Source organism: Halichoeres trimaculatus, unplaced genomic scaffold (assembly GCF_033239565.1).
Source record: "Halichoeres trimaculatus isolate MK-OKI-2021-1 unplaced genomic scaffold, fHalTri1.1 fHalTri1_scaffold_17, whole genome shotgun sequence".
In the NCBI taxonomy this organism is placed as follows: Eukaryota; Metazoa; Chordata; class Actinopteri; order Labriformes; family Labridae; genus Halichoeres; species Halichoeres trimaculatus.
Window position 1 is genome coordinate 22,226,373 of NW_027437195.1, and position 27,774 is coordinate 22,254,146.

The 27,774-nt window shown below is 43.7% G+C and overlaps 3 protein-coding genes across 3 annotated transcripts; 2 read left to right on the forward strand and 1 right to left on the reverse strand.

Moving 5' to 3' along the window:
• The first annotated feature begins 1,236 nt into the window (after nucleotides 1–1,236).
• tecpr2 (tectonin beta-propeller repeat containing 2) lies at nucleotides 1,237–15,427 on the forward strand. Its single transcript, XM_074692628.1, has 27 exons — nucleotides 1,237–1,505; nucleotides 2,481–2,589; nucleotides 2,817–2,957; nucleotides 3,063–3,191; nucleotides 3,280–3,411; nucleotides 3,673–3,830; nucleotides 3,987–4,140; nucleotides 4,841–4,993; nucleotides 5,160–5,292; nucleotides 5,376–5,605; nucleotides 5,698–5,920; nucleotides 6,519–6,738; nucleotides 6,955–7,177; nucleotides 7,291–7,521; nucleotides 7,617–7,684; nucleotides 7,766–7,881; nucleotides 7,972–8,145; nucleotides 8,551–8,731; nucleotides 8,809–8,950; nucleotides 9,035–9,260; nucleotides 9,370–9,459; nucleotides 10,136–10,233; nucleotides 10,327–10,462; nucleotides 11,726–11,874; nucleotides 11,964–12,105; nucleotides 12,785–12,934; nucleotides 13,054–15,427. Exons 2-27 carry the CDS (start codon nucleotides 2,509–2,511, stop codon nucleotides 13,203–13,205), a joined length of 4,032 nt encoding a protein of 1,343 aa, XP_074548729.1. The 5' UTR covers nucleotides 1,237–1,505; nucleotides 2,481–2,508; the 3' UTR covers nucleotides 13,206–15,427.
• Nucleotides 15,428–16,168: 741 nt separating this feature from the next.
• ankrd9 (ankyrin repeat domain 9) lies at nucleotides 16,169–17,658 on the reverse strand. The gene has a single exon (XM_074692780.1). It carries the CDS (start codon nucleotides 17,529–17,531, stop codon nucleotides 16,701–16,703), a length of 831 nt encoding a protein of 276 aa, XP_074548881.1. The 5' UTR covers nucleotides 17,532–17,658; the 3' UTR covers nucleotides 16,169–16,700.
• Nucleotides 17,659–20,004: 2,346 nt separating this feature from the next.
• rcor1 (REST corepressor 1) lies at nucleotides 20,005–27,111 on the forward strand. Its single transcript, XM_074692779.1, has 13 exons — nucleotides 20,005–20,628; nucleotides 20,727–20,786; nucleotides 23,078–23,158; nucleotides 23,245–23,297; nucleotides 23,375–23,536; nucleotides 23,633–23,751; nucleotides 23,980–24,058; nucleotides 25,549–25,599; nucleotides 25,691–25,837; nucleotides 25,920–25,997; nucleotides 26,086–26,143; nucleotides 26,293–26,555; nucleotides 26,628–27,111. Exons 1-13 carry the CDS (start codon nucleotides 20,439–20,441, stop codon nucleotides 26,670–26,672), a joined length of 1,386 nt encoding a protein of 461 aa, XP_074548880.1. The 5' UTR covers nucleotides 20,005–20,438; the 3' UTR covers nucleotides 26,673–27,111.
• The last annotated feature ends 663 nt before the right edge of the window (nucleotides 27,112–27,774 follow it).

A 27,774-nucleotide genomic window follows, 5' to 3' on the forward strand; every position in this document is an offset into this window, starting at 1 on the left:
TTTACAGTGTTCGTGATGTTACAAAGATGTGTTTTGTGTTTTCTCTACAACTCAGTGGAATCTGAAGGACTAGTTGCTTTTATAAATTAAAATCCATAAGTATATTATACAGAGCAGTTTTGGAAATGGAAACCTTTTAAGTGCTTATGCACTCTTTATTTCTGTCACATGACCTAAGTTCAAAATTAGAATGTACTGAGCTAACATGTTTTTTTTGTTTGTTTGTTTGTTTGTTTTTTTTAATTGTTGTGTTCGTTAATTCAACTTGTATCTCTAAGTCTTTTTTATCCAATTGGAAATATTACAGGTTTTTAATTTCATCACAATGACATGCTGGTCTGTCATTATGCCTGATGAATGTACTTTAGTGTGTTTTTATTTTTGTTGTTTTTGTCTTTTTGGGGTTGGACAGCATTTACCACCTAGAAATGTGGTTAGCTGAAGAATTCTACACAAGCAATCAATTCATGAAGTATATTACATATCTATATGGATGACATCATGGTAGATGTCCAGCATTCTTTGGTGTATGCATCATTGCAACATCTGCAGCCTATTTGTAATCCCAACAAACTGGTTTCAAAACCCCTGGGTTTAAAGCAGCTTTCCCCTGGAACTACATGCATTTGGACTGTCAGAACTAGGGTCAAAATTTAGTTCTGAGTTGTAAAATTACCCATGCAAACGGCCCTGCCAGGAGTCTAGTACATTTCAGATGTCCAGGGACTTTGGGAAGGAGAAGCTAAACTGAACACTTCTGTTGTGTGGATTAGTGTTTTGATTTCAACCCCGGTCCACAGTAACATCACATTGAGCTGCGAGTCACTTGGTTAAATAATTCCTAAACAATCATCTTCTTTGATAGTGTGATTGGGACTCTGAATTCCCAGTGTTAGTGATCTTCCTGTTGGCAGGAACCTGAATTCTCTTGGGATTGTAAGGGGTTTCAGTGATTAAATTAGCATAAAATGAAAAAAAAAAAATCAGTTTAAACTCACAAGAAAGCTGTATATTGTTTCTGCATTGGTATAATCCATTTATATTTTTTGGTTTACATGTGGTAGAAGAACTGGTCTTGTTCAGAGCAGATCCAGTTAGGGACAGATCCGGTTTCCAGAGTTTCCAAACAGCAGTCACTGAGTTTCCGTTTCCGGTCATTCATTTATAAATTTATTTAAGATATTATCACCTGGCTGCAGACGAACTTTATAATCCATTAGCTTAAAGATGATATGAAACTAATAAAGGCTGTATTTTAGTGTATCGGTTGAGAAATATTTCTAATAATTCAAGTGCGTTTAACGAGGCGATTTGTCAGGAAATTTGAGGTAGTGATTGTCTGTCACGTCAGCAGGGGGCGCACTTTGTTGACAGCTGCTCAGCATCAGTATGAAGCTGTCAGACACACAGACAGGGCGATGTCACCCCTCTGCTCTTTAATAACCTGCTGCTGTACTTAAAACACCTGTACGAACACCTGAGCTGATCCTTACAGTAAATTCTGAGTAAGTGACCCACTGTCGCTCTCCTGTTGCTAACGCTGCTAACGCTAACCTGGTTCGATTTCAGATGATGCTAGCTAGCCTTTGCTCTTTCTCTACAAAGCTAACCAAATAAACAACAATCTGTTTGTTTTGTTTTTTAGTTGTTGATGAGACCTTCTTTTGTAGTAGTTTAGAAAGGCCTGACAGATCTGAAACTAACGAGCTGACGTTAACCTGACGTTGCTGCCTTTGCCTTAGAGACAGCGTTACACCAAACTCCATTTGAAATATTATCAATTTTATATAAATTTAAAATTTGGCTTGAATAGATAATTGTCCAATACAGCGAGAGCTATTTTTTAACTTCTATAAATGTTTTAGTTTAATTCGGTGAATGAAAAGTCCTCCAAAGAGCGTGTAAATGGTATAAATCGGAACTGTTTACGTGCGTTCACTCGGTTTGTTGCCGCCCTCCATGACTGTATAAAGGCAATAATAGCACAGGAAATACTGCTGTCTGTTCGTCAAATCTTATTTTTTGTTCTACAGTTAATATTTTAATATATCCTTGTGGGAATGTGAAGCCATTTGTTTATCAGTGTGTCTATCCTAATTTTTACTTTATGAATGTTATGAGTTTAAATTTCAGGGAGCAAGGGAACAGAAAGTTGACATTTTTCTGACCAGGTTTGGTGCACAAGATGACAATTAGGTATTAAACCCTCAAAACTATATGAACCAAAATGTCAATTTGGCTGAACTCTTCAATTAAACTATATCAGTTGATTATAAAGCTTGGGGTAAAACTGACAATAGATAAGTGATGTGTTCTCCTTAGTTTATACACCCATTATTTATTTGATGATATTGTCCCACTTGTCTCTCTCCTGCTGAATGAGGAGCAGGATCATTTGTAGTTTGCCTCTTAACACTCTGAAAGCCTCTTCGCGTATTGTTATTGCGTATGTTAAATAGAAACTTTGAACTAACTTTCAGGAGCTGCTGAGTCCACCTGGGCAGAAACATGGCAGCCCAGCCGAACCCCCAGTCTGTCCTGAGAGAGTTCTGTCCACTGTATTACGTGCTGAATGCCATCCCAGCAAAGGTACTGAACTATTCCAGATCATACCACAACCTGGACCAAGCCCAAAACCAAAACATTGAGCACTTTGAAAAGTCCAGATCCTGAACTTAAAAAGTAGATTAAACAAAGTCTCAAACTGTTCTAAAACACAGAGACTGAGACTTTTAATGTCTGACATACAGAAAAATGCTCTGATTATGATGTTGATGATGATGATGTCGAAGGCTTCCTCCTCTCTCTTCTTGCAGGTACAGCGGGGATTCAGGTCTGTCCTGGTCTACCTGACAGCTCTGGACAGCAGCAGTGACTTCCTGGCAGTAGGCAGCAGTATTGGTATGCTCTACCTGTACTGTCGCCGCCTCGCACACATGAACAAGTACAGCCTGGAGGTCAGAGCGCTTCTTCTTCTGTGGTGCTCATTTTGATTTTTAAGGAGCTGTCACCTCACCGTGTGTTTATCATTCCAACTTGTTTCTGTGTGTGTGTGTGCACAGGGTAAAAGTGATGCCATCACTGCTGTGAAGCTGCTCAGCTGTTTCGATGACCTTGTTGCCGTTGGAACAGCTTCAGGTAGAGTTGCCGTCTTCCAGCTGGTGTCTCCACTTCCTGGACGAAACAAACAGGTGAGTGATTCAACAGGTGTGTGAAAGAAAGGGACTGTACACCTGTCTCTTTTCCTCCCACTTATCTGTCTCTCGCTCTCTCCTGTAGTTGAGGCGTTTTGATGTGGTTGGTCTCCATAAGGGCTCAGTGACTTCTTTGGCATGGAGCACAAATGGGATGAAGCTTTTCTCTGGAGATGATAAAGGACGAGTTGTCTTCTCTTCTTTGGACCTGGACCAGGTGTGGCCACAAATACTTACCTGTTAAAAAAAGAAAAAGTAGATTTTCAGACCTTTGTATCATCACCTTTTCCTTAAAATTGTATAAAATTACCTCTGCTTAAAGAAACGTATGCTATAATCTGATTGGTCCATATGCAGGTGATCCTGAACGATAGAAGAACAAGCTCTCACCTAAAATAACTCCTGCACGATCTTTGTTGACTTCTCAGTGACTTTGGTGATTGTTGCAGCTCTTGCTGGTGTGTGTGTGTGTTTTTAGGGTGTGTGTAAGCCTGTGCTGCTGCTGGAGGAGTCTTCAGGTGTGGTTCAGATGGAGTACAGTCACCAGGTGCTGCTGGTCTCCACCCAGCACAGGTCTCTGCTTTTCTGCACGCAGAAACAGGAGGTGGTGCAGCTGGGCACCAAGCCACGCAAGAGGTGAGTTAAAAAGTGAAGGTAGACCAGAATCCTGCCTTCATACGTGTACATATTGTGTATAGTCTGATGAGGAAGCTGCTGTTAAACCAGGTGACAGGTGTTTGTACACAGTGTTTTCCACATCTCACTCTGATGGTACTTTTTTTGTTGTTGCAGCAGCGGAAGATTTGGAGCCTGCTTCCTGCCAGCTCTCTGCAAACAAAGCGATCTTCAGGTATTTGCTGCTCGACCTGGACTCAGATTGTGGAGGTCTGATGTCAAAGGACAGGTGGAGGACACCCGGCTGCTCAAACCACTCTTTAACTCACAGGTACACTGGGAAAAGCTTACGCAGTATGTTGGTATAATGCAAAAGATGAAATCTATGCAAGTGTTTGTGTTTACTTTCTGTAAAAATTGTCTTTTTAGACTTAATATGAACAACATTCACCTGAAAAATCCAGAAATGTCTAGTTTGAGACATTGGAAGACAAAATGATGCCTTAATTGCTTGTAAATAGTAAAAGAAAATCAGCCACTGGGGCAAGAAAGAATGTTTCTGTCAAGTTTCTTTTACATTTTCCTACCCCCAAATCCTTAGTGCTTCTGTGCTGTGAAGTTTTCTTTTGAAGAGGGGTTATTACAATTATTTTTCTTTGGCCTGCCCTCTGGTACTAGCCTTTGTCTGAAACACTTTGTTGTAGCTACCATCACTTAAAGTTCCCCTCTCCATAAACCCTATTCCCTCTGATTGGCCAGTTCTCTGCTGGCCTGTCATGGTTGGAGCTCTGCATACCTTGGTGTTTGAGGTCCTTCCCTCCAACCTGGAGATCAATGACCTCATCATTTCAGTAATTCTCTTAAAGATCTTGTAAAAATCTTGTGCATTTTTTTAAAACTTAGCATTTAAGTAGGTTGGAAAATCTGCACACATCAAATTTGGAACACTTTTTCATGTTCTATTAATTTCTGAAAACTCTGAGTAATTGGAGTAACTTCATTTTTGTTTTTCTGTCTTTTATCTAATTCAGATTCCTCAGTTTGAGTTGTTTCCACGCCCTGGTCCAATCGGAGCGTACCGTCCATCAGACAGACAGCTCGGTCTGCTCAGCTGTTTCCTCAGAGAGGGCTGGATCCTCAGCTGGAACGAGTACAGCCTCTACGTCCTCGACTGTATCAATGAGGTCTGAATGAGGACTCTACTACAGCATGCACATCATTTAATAACACATTGAAAGTGGTTGCTAGCAAAGAGCGAGGGACGGAAGGATGATGGCGTGGTTAACTAGGTGATAACCACTGGAGGAAAAGTTTGTTGTGTGTGTGAGTTTATATATTCATTTTTTTAAGGTGATAATTGGTGCGTTGGAGAGTAGCGGAGACATTGTGTCTGTGTCGTGCTGTGACAATGAGATCTTCATCCTGAAAGGAGACAGAGACATCATCCGCCTGTCCAACAGCCCTGAGGGACTGGCCTCCAACTGTGAGTACAACATCCAGCGCAAACACAGTGCTAATAATCGCCGATCACTGTACTGATACTTTTTTATTCTTTTCATCTGTCAGTGTCAGAGCTCTCCATCCGTCTCTCCTCACCTTTGACCACACCCACCTTCCTACCACCAACTGGATCAGTTGAAACAGCTCAGCCAATCAGAACCATGGCTATCATTGTTGAGGGTGGTGGGAGGGAGGAAGGGGGAGGTGGAGGATGGGAGAGGCAGAGCGAGGATGGAGAAAGAGAGGAAGAGGAGGATGGAGCAGAGGAAGTGGAGGAGGCTGAGGAACAGCTGGAGGTGATATTTAGCCATTTGGTGCTTGAGATTACTGACAGGCTGTGTTAACTCACCTGTTTCTGTCTTTGTCATGTGACTTTTTGTGGGTTCAGGCGACGGAGCAGCTCGGTCAGCGGTCAGGTTTGCTCACCAGCAGCTCTCGCAGCCGCAGCAGCTCAGTCACATCCTGGGACAGTCTGCATGGAAACGCCCCTGCAACAGCTGCCTGTGAGCTGAGCTCCAGACGCTACAGTGCCCCCATGGGTCAGGGAGAGATGCAGCAGGAGCTGGTGGTAAAAGCCATCAGAGTGAAGAGGAGGAGGAGGAGACGGCAAGGTAAGCAGTAGAGCTGAAACAATTCCTTTAATGATTCGAGGTACTCGATTACAAAAATTACTCGAGTAATTTTCTTCGCCTCGAGGAATTGTTTAGTTTTAAAAAAGATCAAAGAGTGGTATTTTAAATAGAGCTGAGACCATATTAAGAGAGTTTTCAGACCCCTCAAGCTACCTCTTATACAAAATAGCAACTAGCAACAAATCTAGCTTCTTTTCTGGAGTTTGGAGACTAATGGGTCATTCTACGAAACGGGTGCCATTTGGGTCTGCAACATTTGATGAGATGTACAAGGCACAAAAAATGTGTTAAAGTGTGTTTACAAATTTTGGAGCTACCAAAGCAAGTGCTCTTATTGACATGCTGTATCAGAAAATTCTATTTCTTAAAGAGAAAAAATTTAATTTGAAAAATAACTGCTCTTTAACTAAATAAAAATGTATTTTATCCGATTACTCGATTAATCGATGGGATTTTCAGTAGAATACTCGAATACTAAAACATTCGATAGCTGCAGCCCTAGTAAGCAGACAGCCAGACAGCGTTGGAAACACAGTAGACTCACATCAGACCCCGATGTCTTTGCCTCCGTCCTCAGACAGCAGCAGTGGGAACCATCTCTCTGAGAGCAGCCTCTCGGACTCCATGTTTGTAGTCCAGGACAGCAGTTGCAGTGATGGAGGAAGTGGAACTCCTCTGAGCGACAGAGCCTCCCTTGTTGGTTTGGACCTTCAGAACCAAGACTCCCCAGAATCAATCCAGGACTCACAGGAGGCTGTGGGGGGTGAGGAGGTGGAGTCTTCCTGTAAACAATCCAGGTACATGTCTGAAAGTGAAACTCAGTCATTACCTCTTCTTGTTCCTGTGATCCTGTTTGTTTACCCTCCCATTCATTTTCTTGTTCTCTCTCACCCTTATCATTTATCTTTGTCTACCTATGCTGCCTCATATTTTTTTAACTTCTTGACAACTGTCTTATCCTCATTTTCTTCTTCTACTGACCTCTCTGTCCACTCCTTGTTTTCATGTCCCAGCCCCCTCCTTCCTCCAGGCTCCCTGCTCCTTGAGGATCCAGAAAAAGCCTCCGGGGCACAGGGAGAAGTTGTCCCCCCGACCCCTGACGTGGACCTATTGTTGGAGTGCACCTTTTCCTACATGCACAACACCGAGGAGGAGGATGCACAGGAGCAGCAGCCGATGGAGGAACAGGAGGACGAGTTTCTGAGCCCTCTGATTGGACCAGAGGAGGATGAAGAGGTGGATTGATCCTTTTTTTTTGTTTTACATTGTGTTTAAATCCACTTATGGTCAACAGTTTGGGACCAAATCAAATTAGAGAAAAAAAAACATTTATCTTTTTTCATGTAAAGGAGGATGACATGGCTCCCCCTGCTGGTGTGGTGGATCAGATGTTTTACTCTACTGTGTCCAACCTGGACAAAAAACCCAGCATGTCAAGTGATGAAGAGGGAGACATCTACGGTCCATCGCTGCATCCTGCTAGGGATGGACTCACCTGTTCATCCAATCAGAGGGAGAAGACAGCAGACAGACAGGTGGACCAAGACGCTCAGGACAGAGACACACACAAACCTGACCAGGTGAGACAATCACACACACACACACACACACACACACACACACAAACTCGCCCAAGTAAAACAGACGTCATTTCTCACTATTTTTGTCTTTGTAGTTGGCAGAAAGCTGGATGGGATACTCAGGACCAGGATGTGGAATACTGAGCTTGCAGGTAACTGACAGGTGAGTGCTCTTGTGACAGGTAACAGACAGGTGAATGTCAGATAAGCAACAGATTAGTGACAGGTACCCTTTATGTTCCAGGTTTGTGTGGTGTCTGGACTTTAAAGGTGGACTGTTCTGCAGCGTTTTGCCTGAGGCTGGACTCAACTGGCAGCGATTTGAAGACAATGTCCACCAGATGGCGTTATCTCCCTCAGGTGAGCCCATACCACCTGCTGTCATCGATGTCATCCACCAACATTTAGCCAGTAGATTTAATCGATGCTAACTGCTGCTAACTCCTTCAGGTAACCTCCTGTGGAAGGTGGAACAGAAGAGCATGACGGCGTTTGCTTGTGCTAAAGTGTCGGTGAAAGGAAAACGTCACTGGTATAAAGCTGTGGAGCAGACAGCCTTTGTGGCCCTGAGTGACGACTCTGCCTGGATCATCAGGACCAATGGAGACCTCTACCTGCAGACAGGTGACCCATTTAAGTGTCAGTCACATGACCAATCACATCCATGCTCTGTAACTCTCAATGAAGGGAATAACTTTATCAGGGCTTGAACTAAAGCTGTGCATGCAAAAAAAACAAAAACATGTCTCAGGTTGATGTTAGTGGGGGAATCTGTAATGTCTTCAGATGACCACAAGGGGGAGTTAAACTGCTGTCTTGTTTCAACTGAGGCTCACTGTGCAGGCTCAGAGTCCCCACTGACCAGAGGGAGATGTTCACTTGTTGTATAATGTGATTGTTGGAGTCAGGAGAGTGTTTAACACAACACATCAGTTAATTTGTTAAAGTTGACACTTGTTTCATTAATGATGCGTTTCAGGTGAATAGAGCCCTGAAGTAATCAAATTGTTGTTTGTGTATGTGCGTCAGGCCTGAGCGTGGACCGGCCCTGTGCTCGCTCCGTAAAGGTGGACTCCCCCTGTGTGTTCAGCCAGGTGTGTGTGAGAGGGGGCGTGGTCTGGGCTTTGAGTGAGCACAAAGCTTTGTTCTACAGAGAAGGGTTGGACAGCTACTGCAGCGAGGGCGAGGGCTGGAAGTATGACACCGTCAGGTACGGCAGCCACTGTTATACAGCTGCAACATTCACTGTCTGATCACACTGATAGTTTTACTGTGTGTGTGTCACAGTGAGGCTCAGGGTCTGGAGTTAATGTGTGTGGCTCTGGGTGATGGAGGTACAGCCTGGGCTTTGGATGCCAGTGGCAGCCTCTGGTTCAGGACAGGGATCTGTTCGTCCAAACCACAGGGCGAGGACGACCACTGGTGGCAGGTAGACCTCAGTCTTCAGTCTGTCCTGGTCTGATGTGGGTTCAGTTCTTCAGCCTTTCAGTTGATCTGTCTCTGTCTCCATCAGATCAGTATTTCGGACTACGTGGTTTTCGATCAGGGTAGTCTGTTCCAGACCCTGCTGCAGGCCACCCAGAGTGTTGCCACGGTCACCAGGGCGCCAGTGGAGCGAGTGGTGGCCTTCTTGTCTCAGTACTCACAGTGCCAGCCGAGCCTGGTCAGCGCTAACGCCAGTGGGGTCTGGGTTGCCTCAGGACGGAACCAGCTGCACCTGGCCCGTGGCAGCCTCGTAGGTGAGTTGGGTGCAGTCCAGACCAACAGAGTCCACGAAAAGAGATCATACAGTTTAAAAGTGTTAAGTTCTCGTGTCCTGAGCTGCTGTCTGTGTTTTGGTTCTTCCAGGAACTTTTTGGCAGAATGTCGTTCCAAGAGGAACAGTGTCAGCAACCAGGTGGACCTTTATCACATCTTCAGCTGTGCCTCACAGAGAAGGTGCATACACCTGAAAACAAGTCCTTAAAGTGATACTCCGGGATGAAACGAGTTGGGTCCTATCACAAGGTTTAGGGCAGAAATTACCCCTACAGCAGTGTTTTTGTGCAGCAGAAGCCCAGAGCGCACGCACCAAACACCCCCTCCCTGCTCCTCTGCCGGTTTCCTCTGCATTAATTTAGTAGTGATTTTGAGTGAAAGTAACGCGCTGAAAATTCTCTAATTAAAGCGTGAATGCAGACTGATATCAGATTTTTTCGGTGGGAGTACGCTTATTTGTGTTTTTGGTCAAGAGTGCAGAGGAAACCGGCAGAGGAGCAGGGAGGGAGTGTTTGGTGCGTTTGCCCTGGGCTTCTGCTGCACAAAAACACTGCTGTAGAGGTAATTTCTGCCCTAAACCTTGTGGTAGGACCCAACTTGTTCCATCCCGGAGTATCACTTTAAGCCTCTGAAACTAGTCCACATGCCTCTCAAACTAGTCCCCACACCTCTGTAAATTGTTCTTAAATTTCTGGAACAAGTTTTGTTGACATCTTGAACTCGTCTCAAGCTTTTTGCAGCTGCTGCTAAAGCTAAGAAGTTCCCAGACCATTGTCTCAGATTTTTAAACTGGTACCTGGATCTTGCTTCACCCTCCACCAGACCATAACTCCCCTGTGTGTTACCTGTGATTCAGGTACGTTCCTGTGGTTGGCCCAAAGCAGGAAGGATCTGTTCTGTGTTTGGGACCAGGATGGAGAGCTCCGCCCCTCCTCTGTCCTTCTACCGCCTGAGGTAAAAATACCTGCCGTCTGATTTTCATCTCCTCTATCCCTTTGGCTGCCCCCCCAGGTGTGATGTCATACTGTGTTCTACCTGTGTGCTCAGGTGGAGCTGATTCACCTCACTGCCTGCCGTGATGCCCTCTGGGGCCTGGACACTCACGGCAGAGTGTGTATCCGAACACTGTCTCCGTCCTGTCCAGCTGGACTCCACTGGACCCCTCTGGACCTCAGTCAGCTCGGTATGTTCCTGATTCACACGTGCTGTAGATGAAACAAAACGCCAAACCAACAGATATCTGGGTAACAGTTCACCACTGTGTGTAACTGATCACTCTGTGAAGATGTACAAGATGAATTCAACCAAAGATTAAAACATACTTATAAACACTAATAGCTCAAAGGGGGGATATGAGGGATTACTTTGATCCATTCCTTTAGGGTCCACTCCATTCACATGTGATCAGGTTTTATTAACAGGTTATAAACACACAGAGTTTATTAATACATAGAAGTTTATTCCCCACACGTCTTTATTTTGTAATTGAGTCTTTGGTCTGATTTGTGAGCTCTGACTGGTCGAAGAGTCGGTGTGCACTGAGTGTTTTGAGGGTATCATCCACCTCTGGTCATGTTACAGCATGACAAACACACACACACACTCACACACTCCGTCAGCTGTGTTTCTCCGTCACATTGACAGCTGGAGGTTGTGTAACAGGTCAACATGAAGAGTGTGTGTTAGAGTGTGTGTGCGTCATACTGTAACCTGACTGTTAGGTCAGGTCTGTTTTTAGTCCCCATGCCCTTCTCGCTATCAGAGACCACATGACTGTCTGTCTCTCAGCCTGTCTGTCTCTCTGACTGTCTGTCTTTCAACCTGTCTGTCCCTCTCGAGGAGTTGAAGCCAGATTTTAACCTTTTTAGTAACAACCACAAGATGCCCACCTGTCAATCAAGTCAGCCACACCCCTTATCATTATTATTGGTTTTAAATTATTGAGCATATTTTGCTCTGTTTATGATTATTCTGTAATTCGTTCTTTGTTCCCTGCCAGTGACAATCACATTGTTGTTGTCGACCATGTTTGTTGTAGATGGTGTTCAGTGGAGGTGAGCTCAGTGGATTAAAAGCATTAAACCAGAGTTACAGATCCTACAGGTTTGAAGATGTCAGACAGCTGCAGCAGCTCATCGATGCGGCCTTCAAGGGTCAGAGGTCAGCAGGACGGTCTGTCAGTCAGATATGAATTATGAGGCCGTTTCCCTAAAACAGCCTGACCTGGAATCTGCCCTGACACCGGATGTGGTCACATGATCCTACTCAAGTTTCACCTGGAACCTCCTTAATGTTTTTGTTTAGACAGCAATGAACGTGACCTGAGGACCCACAAAAGAATCGTTGAAATCTTGTCTCAGTTTGGGTTTAAAGAACCCATATATGGTGTTAGTGTCACAGGAACATGTTGTGATCTTTAAGGTATGATGTCGACTGTGTGTTGCAGGAGGTGTGCGTCTGGTCAGTGTAAGCTGCGGCAGTCAGAACGTCTGGGCCGTGGACAGTCGAGGAGTTGTTTACTTTAGAGTTGGAACACAACCACTGAACCCTAGCATGATGCTGCCGGCATGGATCCAGATAGATCCACCTGCACAGGTAAGAGGAAGAACCTGGATCCACATGGACTCTCTATATACAGTGTGCGCGCTTACAGTCCATAAAACTCTGACATCATGTCTCTGCAGCCAATAGGAGTGCAGCTGGTCAGCCTTCAGACGAGTCCTAATGACCGTCTACTCTGGGCATTGGACAACAGAGGAAGTGTCTTTGTCAGGACCGGACTCAGCGAGGAGATGCCGGTGGGGACAGACTGGGAGCTTGTGCCAGGTACCTATCTGTCTATGCACCTGACTATCTGCACATAAGCTGCGTTTTCACCAAGCAGTCCGGGTCGGTTCAGTACGGTTTGGCACGGTTTAGTACAGTTAAGCCTGATCCTGTTTGCGTTTCCACAGCAAACTGTGCCCTCTCGTGGTGGGCAGCGTGTAAGCCGGATGCCAGAAGCTGCAGCTGTTAAACAATAGTGCGACGCCGTAGCAGCTTACCCAGCTATTAAATCCAACAAGGAAAAAAAATGCAACACAGTAAACAAAGAGCACGGATGGAAGACATGCAGCATTTCGTCCTCTCTGAGATCGGCATGTAGCCCTTTGATACAAAGTGCAATCAAACTTTGTTTCAGAGAAGTCTGTGTGCCACCAGGGGAAATGCAGCCGCTGTCGGGGTAAGTGACGATTCTTTCGACCAATCAACGGCAGTGTGTTGCTCCACCTCCCGAGAACGGATTGGTTCAGTCTGGCACCCATACAAAAGGGTCCCAAAAAAGTAAGTCGGCTCGTCACGGTTTTTAGGGATCTGTCCCGGGATGAGTCAGTAGAAATGCTGCAAAAAGTGCGCCGTACCGAGACGAACCGACCCGGTCTGCTTGGTGGAAACACGGCTAAAGTGTATGTTATTGTGTACTTGTGTACATTTGTATCACTGTGTGAATTGTTCTGTGATACAGGTCTGGCCGTCAGTCAGCTGGTCTTGAGCTCTCGGACTGTTTGGGTTCGGTGTGTAAACGGAGATCTAGCTCGGCGTTATGGTGTCTCTGACAGGAACCCTGCAGGAGATTACTGGAAGAAGATCCCAGGGAGTGCTAACTGGTTCACTGGTAAGTCCAGGTCTTTTCTGGTTAGCGTGTGTCACCTGCACAGGTGGTTTCCTCTGAACCAGAGCCAGTTCGTTCATTCTGCAGGACTGAAGCTCAGGTCTGCTCTTCTCTTTCTTCAGTAACTCCTGAGGACGAGTTGTGGGCAGTGACTCCAGTTGGTGGATTGTCACGTCGCCTGACAAAGCTGCTCCCTCAAACTCCCAGCAGACCCGCCCCTTCAGGCCCCTCCCTCAGCGTGGACGATGTCGAGGACGAATGGGAGCTCATCTAGCCTGTGACATCACTGAGTTTGTCTGATATGAATTCACCTGGTGGGAAGTTCTGATGTCACAGTGACAGTTTGTTCATTAACATCTCCTGAAGTGAGGTACATACTCCCTGTCTGTACCTGGCTTCCCCCCCGACACTAAACAGGAAGTGACGTCACTTCCTGACACCTAAATGTTTAGAGGATGGTTCCTGAACAAGATGGCTGCCACCCCGGCTGATGTAAAATGTCGTGAACTGAGACTTTATTTTATTTTTGTTTTAATAGGAAGCACTTTAATCTCTGAAGGGACACTGGACAACAGACAGGCCAGATTGGACTGGACCAAACCGGTCCTGGCTGGTTCTAAAGCTGATCCTCTTTCCTTTGCTGTAGCTCAGACTGGATCAAACTGGATCTACAAGAATGGATCTGGTTTTGACAAGCTTTTAATCAGCTATTATTTACTGTAGTTCAGCCTTCTTCTACTGGATCAAACTGGTTCTAACCAGTACTAACTGGTTTTTAAACAGCCTGTTCTCCTCCCAGCTCAAGTTTAACCTTGTTTAGACCATTTAAGTCTGTAACAGGTCATATACTTGTTTATTATGCTCTTGGTGTCAGTTTAGCTTGGGTCTAACAAATCCTAACAGATCCTAACTGGATCTTACTGGTTTTCTCTGGATCTAAACTGGCCATTTAAGTAGTGATTTGGTTCTACTTGGTTTTACTGTATATGAGGATGTTGAAGGGATGATAACAGAAAGAGATCTTTACATTTGTCTGATCTGAACTGTTTTTTTTTCCTGGAGGTGTAATTTTCTAAATCAGTTTACATTTACCCTAGGTTAGTTCAGTTTGTTTAGACTGGTTTAAATAGGTCCACAGTTATTCCAGTTTAATTAAATCTGGTCATATGTGGACAGTAAATGAAGGATATCAGAGTTTCTGTGGAAAAAATTAACCCCACTTTCATTCAGTTTACCTGTTTTGTTTTTTTTTAAGTAATACTTCTCCATTTCAGCTTGGACTGGTTCCAGTAAGTTTTAACAGCTAGTCAACCTCAAACTTTTGTTGATCCCTGTTTACTTTTGTTCAGTTTGAGTCTGGTTGTAAAACATTAAAGGGAAATTCTACTCTTGAGTCACATATTTACGACAGGATACTTTTGTCTGATTCAAACCAGTTTTAATGGTTTCAATCATGTTCTTGGCCAGTCATGTTTCCTAAGTTAATTTAAGTTTGGGGAGAATAGAGGGTTTGAAAGGGAAAACTTTTCCTGAATTTTATTCTGGTTTCTCTGAGCCAGAGAGGTTTAAACCAGTTCGGACATTTTTTCTTATTTATTTATCAGAGAGCAGAGTTGAGCACTTAACTTTAAGCCAAATACAAAATTGTCAAACCAGTCTGTGGTGAATAATGAAAGGGTCCTGATTCCAATTTCTTTATGTAAAACTATTTACAGTACTCCTAGAGATCCAACAAGTCAAGTTTTTTGAACTTCTGCTGTTTGAATTGTTTTTAACTGGGTTAAATTGGTTAGAAATGGTAAACTGGTTTGAACTGGTATGAATGGGTGTAAACTTGTTAAAACTGGTTTCAGTTGGTCTGAACTGTTTTAAACTGGTATGAATTGGTTAAAACCATTTAATTCTGGTTTCAACTGGTATAAACAGCAAACTCTGCTCCTCTCAGCATGTTACTGAACTATTAACCTGACGATCTACAGGTTTTGTTTCTGAACTCCAGCTACTGATTGTCCTGAGATGACACCTGAGTGTGCGTCTCACAGTTGCAGGCAGGTGTGTTTACCTGATCCCTGTAAAACATGTAAAAATGCACATTTGATCGAACGCCTGTCTGTGTTTGTTTAAATAAGGTTTATGCTGAAAATTCAAAAAAGTCATCTGATTTCAAACCAAATCTGGACTCTGTTAGACCTTCGTGGGCTCTAATGGACCCTATGGTAGACCTAATTCAACCTTAGTGGACTGTGTTGGGCCCTTGTGGACTTTTGGCCTGCACAGAGGTTCAAGTCTTCTTTCTGACCTGGATCTGTATGAAAATGAAAAATCATCATCCTTTCTCTCTTCTTCCTGCCTATTGCCATGGAGACCTGAGCAGGCGTGATCTTGTTGTGAAGTCATCCTGCTGTTAGCTGATTGGTTGGATGTTCTGCTGACCAATAAGAATTCTGTGTAAACTCACCTGTGTAATTTAACACATTAACTGAATAAACATGCTAAAACACTGGCACTGTGTTCAATCTTGAAAGCTTGAGGAGCAGCAGGGGGTCTCTGTGGGCTCTGTCAGCCCTCAGTTTTGTCTCGCAGGGGTCAGGCTGCCAGGGCCATATTGGTTCTGGGTAATTAGAGCTGGATAACAGACACGCAGCAGTGTCTCCTTGCTGCAAGATAAATATTCCCGGAAGAGAACACCCAAACAAGATCAGTTTCAGGCTCTGAGTCCTGCACATGCTCATTGGTGCTTTTTCTGCTCTTGGACAGCCTGTCCTTCACATTCACAGATGTTACTTTAAATGACTTTCCAGGAATCAGAGAAAGCTTTACAACTATGAAATTATGAGAGAGTCAGTGTGAGACCTTCTTCAGAGAAGAGCACGCTATGGTCCAGTGTTTGATTCATATGAACATGTTGATATACTTAAAATTACAAAGACTCTGTAAAGAAAGCTATTATCTGGTATTAACATATCGATCCATCTGTACATGAAGCATGAAACATTTGCAGTCAAAGCTCAGAGAAGAAAAGGAACAAGCACACTGCACTTTTCACTTCATGGTTTTTATTTACAGGTTATTATCTACAGATAAGATAGATTCAAACATCCACAGGCCATAAATACAGGACAGAATGGCTGTAAAATCAAACTGTACAGATGTCAAAGATCAGAGGAAAACATCCCCAGAATAAATAAAGCAAAATCTAAGTGCTCTTACACAGCAGATCTCTGAGATCAGGTCTGTTTCTGGATAATTTGGCAGCAGCAGAGGACGATTGATGTGATCAATACATGAAAACCATGATGTCTTCATAGTGAAAACAGAGGAAGCAGAGATATGTGCATCTTTAAATTCATCATGTCTGAAGCTCTATGACTGATCCACATCAGAGGTAGAAGCATGTTGACACAACAGATCATCAGTATGTGTGAATACATGTTAAATATTAACTCATCAGTTCACATTTAAAGGGTCAATACAAGAATTTCACCTCCTCAGCTCAAACTCCACAGCTGATCAGTTAAAGCTGAACACAGTCATTCACATTGTGTCCCCAGGGTCCCAAAGTCCACCCTTTGCCTGTCCCTGAGGATCTGGAGATATGAGGTTTCTAACTGACAGACTGTCCAGGTAAACGCTGACTCAGCGTTTAACACTGATGTGTTATCAGGCGAGTTTTTCAGTCTTATTTACATTTTTATTTACATTATAGTTCACTGTCCAATCACAGCAGTCCTGGGGAATTTATAACATGTTTCCATGGTTACAGATCATGTCACTGCCAGCAGTGTGGTTGCAGGAAGTTGGGCAGGGCAGAGATTTGATCAGGCCCAGATCGAGCCAAACACCTCAATGACTGCAGCAGAAGTGGAGGTGGAGCCTGACCACACAGCCAGCTGAACACTTCATTTCCCAGCAGGCTTTGCCAGTGCTGTGGTTCTTGCTGCAAGCGTTGTTGTGCCAGTGGTTTGGGCATAAACAGCAGCAGGAAGTCGAGGCAGCGCTGTGCATGGGGCCGCTCCATAGGGTCACAGGAAACAAGTCGCTGCAGCGCCGCGTCCAGGCAATCAGCCTGCGCTCCATGAATCAGCAGCAGCAGCAGGCAGTCGGGCCTTGACAGCTCCACCGCCAGCTGCACCGCTGTCTTTCCTGAGTCTGCCACATGTGAGCAGCCACCACACCTCTCCAGGTAGTCCTGCCACTCACTCTGCACCTCGCAGTCTCTCAGAGTCTCCACAATCATTCTGAGGATCGACAGGCGATTGTAGCGAACTGCCACTGAAAGGTGTGGTGCATCACTGCTGCGGCAGCAACAGAAGCTGCAGCGAGATGCTCTCAGCGCGCTCACTGAATACCTGTGGAGCAGGTAGCGTGCATAGTCCTGGTGGTCGTGTACAAGGGCATACAGTAGGGCTTTAGATGGAAGGAAGGCTCTGGGATGTCCGTCCTCCCAGCAGAAGACTTCCATGGTCCTCATGTCCTCAAGGAGCCAGACCGGCAGCTGCTCCCGCACCGCGCAGTAAAAGGAGAATGCTGACTGCTCGCACTGACGCTGTGATGGAGATGAAGACAGGTGCTCCATCTGAGAAGACAGAACCCACGGCATGATGATGCTTTGAAAGGGGCAAACACACGGTTTGAAGAAGGAGGTTTTCAAATCCACTTGATCCCTTTTACACTGTGTAAACGGACTAATCCTGATCCTGATCCTGATTCAGCCTGCCGAGTGTCAAACTGACTCTCAGTCAAACCTCCGACCACAACTCCCTCACACTTTTATAGCTTCACCTCCCACCCCAACACACACTCACACACACACACACACACACACACACACACACACACACACACACACACACACACACACACACACACACACACACACACGCACACACACCCTTCTCCCGCCACTTCAGCTCCATGTGTGGGTGTTTGTTTGGGGGCCGGGTCGCGGATCAAGTGTCTCACATTCTGAACATAGCGGCCTGTGAGTGACTGCAGCAGTTTATGTAAGAAAGCTAACAGCAGACGGAAGATTGATTCGGATTATTGACGACTGATACGACTTCAAATTGCAACACTGTCACCTTGTGATTCTGTGTGTGTGTGTGTGTGTGTATGTGTGTGTGTGTGTGTGTGTGTGTGTGTGTGTGTGTGTGTGTGTGTGTGTGTGTGTGTGTGTGTGTGTGTGTGTGTGTGTGTGTGTGTGTGTTTGTAGTATATAGGACAGAGATATATGTTTACAGTCAGCTGCTAAAAACAAATACATGCACAGACTGTGATCAGCTGATAACACATTTTTTAAATTCTGTCTGTTAATTTGGTTTAATGTTATTGTTTTTGAAGAATGCACATTTAATGCAAATAATCAAGGACGGCATTCATTCTAATAATAAACAGTGTTTACTTTGAGTGCAGTGATGGATATCACTGCATTTTGGTGGGGGAAAAAGGTTGAATTGAGATCTTTTTTTTATCTTTTACTACTACAGGTTTCGTGTATCAGTACATGTATGAATAGATATCAGCTGATTCAGTGCCCCAACACAAACACTGTATATGAAACAAGACAAGGAGCTCCTCCTGCTGGTCCTAAATTGTAACTCCACACATCCATACAATCAACCAGCCCAGTTTTTGAGATCACCACGTCAAAAAATCAGCTACAGCATCAGTCAGATATTCCAACTGCTCTTCGGGCAGAGTGGTTTGCTCAGAGAGTCAACACTGACCAACAAACCTATGATCTGAAACACTATACAGCTGGAGGATTCAAACTTCCACTTCTACACAACCACAGTAGGAGCTTCGAGAACATCTCCCAGCAAACTCAAGTAATGGCCAATAGGTTAGTCACAAGACTGAGTATAACAAGGACACCCCCGAAACGCTGAGTCTCTCAGAAGGAAAGACTGAAAGACTCTTTGATACAGTCTATGGTTGATTTAAACATAATACAGAAATACCAGAGACTTCTCTGGACCTGAGACCGTTCAAAATGGATGATAGGGAAGTGTAAAAAACTGTCTTGTGACATTCTTTTTGGAAATCATGGACGTCCTGTCTTCTGTTTTAAAGAACAGAGGGAGCACCTGATTTGTTAGCAGCTCACTGTTCAAAGCCATCCCTGATAGTTTGGGGATCATAAGGGTCCATCATGCATGACGATCCAACACATCTGTGAAGACTCCAGAAATGTTGCACAAAACACGCAGGCTTGGGAGCAATGTATGCTGCCATCAGATGCCAACTGACATCTATCGAGAGGCTGAAATCCTCTGTCAATCAAGAACTTGTCTGTCAGAGTTCCTCTTCTGGAAAAACCCCACTGAGGAGATCAGATTGGCAGACTCTTTATCTGCCTTTAACTTTCTTTAAAACAACACATTTTTATTAGTGTGATTTTACAGGAGATGTTATCTGAGTGATTTTTAATCCTCAAAATGCTGCAATTATTCCTCCTCAGACAGGATTTAATCTTTAAATTCTAATTGTTTTAATCTTTTGTTGTTTTTGTTCTTCTGGTGTTTTGCTTCTTTTTATCTGTTGGTGGTTTTAAGCCTTTCATGTTTGATTTCCGTGTTTTATTTTTGTGGTTTAAGCTTGTCCTCCTAACTTTTTTCTCTTTGGATGAAATTTTTATTTTGCAAAGCCTTTTGAAACCTTCTTTTGAAAAGTACTTTATGAAGTTTTAACTAATTTATGCTCCAAAGGATTTGTAAACCATCGAATTAATTACAAACATGAAAGCATATGATGTTATATGGTACCACTACACATGTTGTAAAGATGTACTGTACAATATGTAACTATTACACATTATGTTTTATAGCCAATTTTACTGTTAAAAACTGATTCCTTGATTCAGTTATGAGGGAGTTGTTTAAATACTGGTTTTTATAAAACATAGATGTTTATACATCTTCATAAAGAGTCATTCATGTGAGTGTGTCAGTGTTATGATCAGTTCATTATCAGTTCATGACTCTTGTTTCCAACTTGTTCCCAATGTTGTGTGGAAAGGCAGGAGAGGCTACACACGCAAACACACGCACACGCACGCACACACACACGCACGCACACACGCTCCTCCTCTATGATCGATCAGCCTTAGACTGTCTGATCTCTGATCTTCGAGTTTTATCGGTAGTTCTGGTCTGAGGGTCTAGGGGTCTCCCTGTAGGTCCTGGTCTGGCCTAATCTGGTTCGTTCTGGTTCCGGATGCTTGTTCTGTAACTTTTTGGACTCAGAGTGGAGCTTTAGTCCCGGGTTAACCGTTAGCATCTTGCAGCTGAAGCTGGTTTAGCCCCTGTTAGCTTCACCTCTCAGATCATTTCCTCCTCTGTTCCTGTTTTAGACCAAACCGCCCCGCTGCTCCACGGACTGATCTATTACCTCAGCTTCGGGACCACGAACCCGGATCGGTTCTGTCCGCGGGGCAGCTAAGCTAACTTGCTAAGTATTAGCTTGAGTTAGCATCCAGCCTTAAGCTCTTGTTGTCTCCGTTCTCGTCATGCCGGCGATGCTGGAAAGAAACCCGGAGGCTTCAGGGAAGCGGAGAGGGAGAGCCCCAGCGGGTAGCGGCAGCGGCGGCCCCGGGGCAGCAGCCAACCCCGGCGGGAAGAACCTGTCCGGTAATGGAACCAGCACTAACAGCTGCTGGGAAGAAGGAAGTTCAGGCTCCAGCAGCGACGAAGAGCATGGTGGGTAGCCTCGATCACTGTAGCACTGTTATACACTTTGTACACTCTCTTGTGCGTATAATTAACATTCCTTTATGTGTAAATGTGTTTGTATGCAGGTGGAGGGGGGATGCGGGTCGGGTCACAGTACCAGGCCGTGGTTCCGGACTATGATCCAGGTTAGACTCTGAATATGATTCGTTAGCCTGGAGGCGGAGTGGTAGCCTCGAACAACCCGAGAACAGAAGTACAGGATACAAGTCAGACCTCTCCAACTGGTTCCGCATCTTTGAGACTGGATCCGCTTTTACAATCCATATTTTATAAACTTGTAGTTCTGTTCTGGAGTATTTATAAAGTTAATGCTTACACACGTAAGTCTGCAGCTTATAGGTCTATACCACGTCACTTTTGGTGTTTCTACAGTGAGCAGCTCTCACTGCAGACACGGATCCTGAAACTGATCCACAGTCCGCATCAAACTGGTTAAAGAGGTTTTAACCTCATACAGGATGCACAAACACTGCTCTGTATTTGATTTAATTAAATGAACCAATAATGAAATACGGAGACATTCTGTATTAATAATGAATGAGCTTATAAAAACCTCATATCATTTAACAAACAGATGAAATACAAAAGATACGATGTAATAAGGGCCACTGCAGTAGCAGTAAAGACATGGTTCTCATAGCATTTGTTTGTAATTAGGGGATATAGAATGAAAGGGATGCAAGTGAGAAGAATTGTGTCAGAGTAACTAAATCTGTATTTAAAAAAAAAATCAAGATAACAGGTGTTGAATTTGGATATCACTTATTTTGTCTGCTCTTTTTTTCTGTACCTGACAAGCCAAGATTGTGACTGTTAGTATCTAACAACTTCACAAAAAGGATGCCCACAGAGAGAGCTTTTTGTTACAGAGGAGGGAGATTCTTAACCACGTGCACACATTACATCACTCTTTACACACACACTACAATATGACAGATGTCATATTGGAAATGCTGACTGATCCTAACTTTCAGTTAACCTAACATAAGTCCAGGGGGCAGGCTTTTAGCCTCCTTACTGACAGCTATAGGGTGTCTATCTGTCAGTTAAGTCAGCCACGTCCTTGGTCATGCAAAACTGCTTATTTCAAATTATTCAAAAGTACTGAAATATTTTTTAAAAAATCTTCCCCTATGCATTTGGCATCACTTAAGTTAAAAGTCAAACTTTTGTAAGTAATAAATCAATAAGTGGTAAAACAACCTTAAAAGAGCTATGAGGAGTTTCTAAGTGATCTTGAAAATGTCTCCCTTCTAGATATATGCCTGATCAAAACTCACACTTTAAAATTAGGTTATCAGCCCCAATACAGGTTATTTCTTAATGCTACTTCTTTGCTTTCTGGTCGGATCAAGCAGGACCAGATTGATTTACAGCAAGTCCAAGTCTCCATGCCAACATGGCGCCAGCTGTCAAATTTTAGTACTGAGATGATAGATCTGTGGACACTCATGTCTAACTGCCAGGCAGAAAAACAACTGAAGAGCCGAAAGAAGCTAAACCAGAGAGTGATAGCGCACGGGCTAATGGCTAAGACACAGGCTAAACTGTTTGTGGTAATGTGATAATGTTCATTCCAATCCACATGCAGCAGTTTTACTGCTGTGGTCTTTTTAAACTTGAGAGTCTATCAATAAAATGTGGAGTTAGGCATGTGTGTAAGCGCTGGCAGGACATAACCAGGATTCACTAACATTACACATTACAGATGTGTCTCATAGATAGCTACTAAATTACATTTCAAACTGACAAAGTTTGCTAGTTTTCATGTTAGCCTACCAATACATTGGAGCACTAGACTGTCAGTAGCGCTGCATTTAGCGAGCTACTGAACAGTGGTACAAACTTACAACATTTGCTTGTTGTCACGTTTCAAACAACGTAACCATTGATTAAAACCTTACCATCACATTGTACCTGGTAATAAGTTGTCTTGAACAAAGAAGAAAACTTGTTCCTATCTCATCTCCATTCATTTCCTAAACAAACACATGCCTTGTTAAAAGTTACATCTTCACTACAGTGTGGATGAGACTCCGGGCCAAAAGGTGGAGCTGCAGTCCAATTAAAACAGATCCTCCTCACAGCATGTTCAATATAAGCATCCCTAACTGGGCTGTATACATGTTTATTTGTGCTGTAAATGTCACCTTTTTCAATGAGTGTGTATGTGATTTCTAGTGCTTCTACAGCCACCATCAAGTGGACACTGAAGGAACTGAAGTTTTTAACTCTTCTTCACCTCCTTCACTCCTCACAGCCAGAGGTTGCAGCATAATAATAACACAAACTAAGTAGTCCACCCAGAGATGAACTTTGTAGTCCCTGACTGTGTCTCCTGTATAATGATTGGACTCCAGTTTATCTGGATCATAATCCTAACCTTGTTTGTGTTTTGTTAATCTGTGTGTGTTAGACGTGGCCCAGGCAGCTCACCTCAGAGAAAACCTTGGCATGTTGGTCTGGATCCCCAGCAGCTGTCTGAACCAGACACAGTGTAAGAAACACTCTGAGTCACTTAGAATACATCCTAGCTGTGAATTAAAGAAAGTCTGACAGAAGGTACTCTTGTTTTTGTTGCAGTGGATGAATACATTGCCATCGCCAAAGAGAAGCATGGATACAACATGGAGCAGGTAAACTGTGATATGATTGTCAGTGTGTCTCACTGTCTGTCCTCAGTCCGGCTTACAGTGTGTGTTTCTGTCTCCAGGCTCTCGGGATGCTCTTCTGGCACAAACACAACATCGAGAAGTCTCTGGCTGACCTTCCAAACTTCACCCCTTTTCCTGATGAGTGGACGGTGGAGGACAGAGTTCTGTTTGAACAAGCCTTCAGCTTCCATGGGAAGAGCTTTCACCGCATCCAGCAGATGGTACCTGGCTGTTAAACCCAGTTTATCCACCACAATAACCAGTACAGTGCGTGTGCACCTGTTAGTCCGTTAACTGGAGTCTGTTTCTCTCTGTAGCTACCCGATAAGTCGATGGCCAGTCTGGTTCGCTTTTATTACTCGTGGAAGAAAAGTCGGAGTAAAACAAGTCTGATGGATCGACACACACGAAAACAGAAGAGAGAGAGAGACGACAGGTGAGCTGCAACCTTCACAGGTAACACTGAAGGTGGAGTAACAGTAGAGATAACACATGATTAGGGACATGTCATTTAACATTCCAGAACAGATCATTTCAGAAAGAACATTACAGACAGCATGTAAATCTACAGTAACATGAAACGTGGGTCTCATGGCAGGTGAATGTTATAGGCCTGAATCCTGATTGGCGGGTTCTAACCAATACTTTAAACTCTGTGTTTCAGTGACGAAGAGGTCGAGGAGGGAAGCGCAAATCCCCCAAGTGACTCAGAGTTTGATCCAAAGAAAGACGAAAAAAAGGAGGTACTCTGCTTTTCTTTGACTATTTACTAAAGAACCCAACTTCTCCGTTGTGGAGGGGATTGGGAACTTGAGAGCTGTCATTTTTGGGGGGGGTTTGGCTCCAGGTTCACAAATCTGTTCTAGAAAAACCAGGAAAAAAAGTTATGCTTAGTACACCTTACTTATCTTACAACACTGCAGACCACTGACAGGTCAAAAGAATCATAACTTACCGTGCGACAGCGGCTGCATTTCTCCTGGTGGCACACAGTCGTCTCTAAAACAAAGATTAATTGCTCTTTGTATCAAAGAGCCACATGCCAATCAGAGAGGATGAAAATGCTGGATGTCTTCCATCTATGCTCTTTGTTTACTGTGTCACATTTTTCTTCTTTGTTGGATTTAGTAGCGGGGTACACTATGTTGCGCTGATATGACATCACAGTATTATGTTACTGATGCGGCTGCTGGCATCCAGCTTAGAGGGGGCACGGTTGGCTATGGAAATGCAAACAGGATCAGGCATAACCGAGCCAACCTGTACCAAACTGTACTGATCTAAACCGGACTGCTTGGTGGAAACGGGGCTTAAGGCACAGAGTCAATGCAGAAGTATAAAACAGAGTTAACCCTGTTTAATCTCCATCTTACACCTTAACCTACCCCTCCCCAGAGGCAGAGCAAACTAATTTTTACAAAGTGATGATAAACCGATGTCAGATTAGACAGAATATATGACAAATTCACAGCAAACCGACTTCATTATGATGTACTGCATTACATGAGTGATAAGACAGGTAAGCTATTAAAAGCAGATGTCAAGTGAATGTACGGTGTTCAGAAGCTATTTTATGCAGCTTCTGAAAACTGTAATCTTTGCTTATCATAGCTCGTGTAGCTAATGCAGCTCCTGAATGCAGCTTAGCTGTCTAATTATTTATGAAACTCAGTTTATTGTAGTGAAATCCATTTTTAATGTAAATGTGTCACCCTGGTAGCAATTATTAGCGATAGCTGTCGCTATAGCAGTGTTAAGTAGATTGTTATAACAAGTGATTTTGAAATACAATACAACAGTTCAAAACATGGCTAATATTTATGTGAAGTAGCAAAGGATTGGATATCTAATAAAAAAAATGTCAATATCACAGGAAATTGGTCATACCCCTTGGTTTCTAGTGAGGTCCCAGTTTGTCTTCATTACAAGCCCTGTGTAGCCCTTCCCCTTATCCCTTTAACTTATGGAGAACTGGGACGCCACGTACAAAACCAAGAGCTAAGGGGTAGAACTGGGATTGGCCCTTAGTTCCTGGGAACGTTTTACCAGGGACTAATTGTTGCGGAACTTTCTGGGTGAAAATAACCTTTAAAGAAGGTGGTCATGTTTGGGATCTTTTTTACAGGTTAGGGTAAACAGGTCATGTGACTGACTGAAGGGGTAATACACAGCCACAGTGTGATGACGTCTCATATTTATCACTTTGTTAACATCCTGACCTTTTTGGTTCCAGGTGAGCTCTGGCTCAGAGAGGTCTGAGGTGAAACCAGCGACTGGACTGAAGGTAACAGTGCCTGGACCTGATCATTCTTAACACTTAAGCAGCCCCTCTCTATCAGGTGATTTTACCTGTCTGTCTCTCTCTGTTGCTGTAGCTGGGCAGTAAGGCGTCTCAGCGGCTGAAGAAACGTCCACCTCGGGGAATGTTTCTGAACCAGCAGGACATCGTCTCACTCTCCTCTGCATCTCCTCAGGGACTCATCCGACAGCTGGATTGTCAGCTGGTCTCCATTAAGAGACAGGTGTGTCTACCTGTCTGTTCAGCTCCCCTCTCTTTGTCCTTACCTGTCGCTCTCTCCTGACCTGTCTGTCTTTATTTTTCAGATTCAGACGATCAAACAGTCAAACAGCACTCTTAAAGAAAAACTCAGCGCAGGTGTCAGTGAGTTCAAACAACCTGAGGTAACTACAGCAACAGATCCCAGACTCACTGCTGACAGGTGTAGCAGCTGGTGTGTTTATTTCATCATCTTCCTGTTTGTTTTTTCAGGTAAATCAGAAGTTTAACACCCGCTGGACCACAGAGGAGCAGCTTCTAGCTGTACAAGGTAATGCATGAACTACCTGTCATCACAATCATTTGTAACCAGGTGAACTTAAAGACCTGAATCACCTGTACCAGGGTGAAATAAGTGAGTTATTGTTGCCCTCTGTCTGGGACTGGTCAGTGACTCTTTCTCCCTTCAATGACATGCAGCCATCAGGAAATATGGGCGAGACTTTCAGGCCATCTCAGACGTAATTGGTAACAAGTCAGTGGTCCAGGTGAAGAACTTCCTGGTGAACTACAGGCGGAGGTTTAACCTGGACGAGGTCCTCCAGGAGTGGGAGGCTGAACACGGAATGGAGGGGGGAGAGAGAGGAGGAGGAGAAGATGAAAAGATGGAAGACAAGATGGAGGACAAGATGGAGGTGTGTCCTGCTGAGGAAGAGGAGTTACCAGTGAAGGAGATGAAGGAGGTAAGGAGTTTACCACAGATCCCATGATGCATTCTGTCTACAGGTTAATGACTGTGTTTTTGGTCTCTGTAGGACTCGTCTTCTCCAGTGGATTCCCAGAAACCCCTGGCTTCCTGAGACCCTTTGATCCCGCCCCGGTTTTATGATGTCATCATGTTCATTTTAGGAGATTTTCTCTGTTCAACAATAAATTTTAATAATGTCTGACTTTAATTATTTAGGTGAGCGGTCATGAACTGTCACCTCTTATCACTGTTGCTCTGGACCAATCAGGAAACAGACTGACCTGTCAATCAAAGTGGGAGGGGCCTGTTTGTTTCTGTTCTTTGAGTTTTATTCAAACTTTATTTTATGTTTTATTATTTTTATTTTACTTTATTCATCATTTTTTGTGTGTGTGCGTGTGTGTGCGGAAGTATTTTTTGAAGGTGGGGTCACCTGAAGCAGCCATATTGGACGATGTCACTCAGGTTGGGGTGTTTCCTGCCCTCTTGATGTCATCCTATTTCTGGGATTTTAGGACCTTTTTAGAGAAATTACAATGAAACCAAAGTTCAATAATAAAGGAATTTCTTTCCTCAGTTTCTGCTTCTTTGACTCTCATTCTGACATGTTGGAAAAGAGATAAGAAAAGACTTTGTTAATCTCAAAAGGGAAAATTCAGAAGTTGCATATGAAGATATGGTAAATAAGTAATAGAATAAAAATAAATGTGGAAAAGGAAATTGTATAAGAATAATGGTGTATTCCACCTTTCATTTAAAGATATGGATAAAGAATAACTGATTAGTCAGGATAAGGTCTGTAGTGATAGGTTAAAGGGATAGTAATGGGACTAAGCGATATGGTAAATAGTGAGTTCAGACTTGGTTCCTGTCCACACTGCCAAAAGTACCAGAAACTGGTCAAATAACTTCTTAATTAGCCAGCAGACATGACCCACAAAGAATCTATGGAGTACTGTCAAGAGTGTGACACCAGACCCAGCAACACAGACATGCTATTACCCTACTGTTGCAATAATTCATGCAAGAGATGAATACACGCATATAGATGAATACATTTTCCATAAGGTCAACATTTCTGAATTAAAATCCCTTTTATTGATCTCATTTGATATTCTAATTTTATGAGTTTCTGAATTTTGGGTTTTCATTTACTCTTCGCTTAAACATCACCATTAGAAGAAATAGATGCTTAAAATATCTAACCCGGTGCA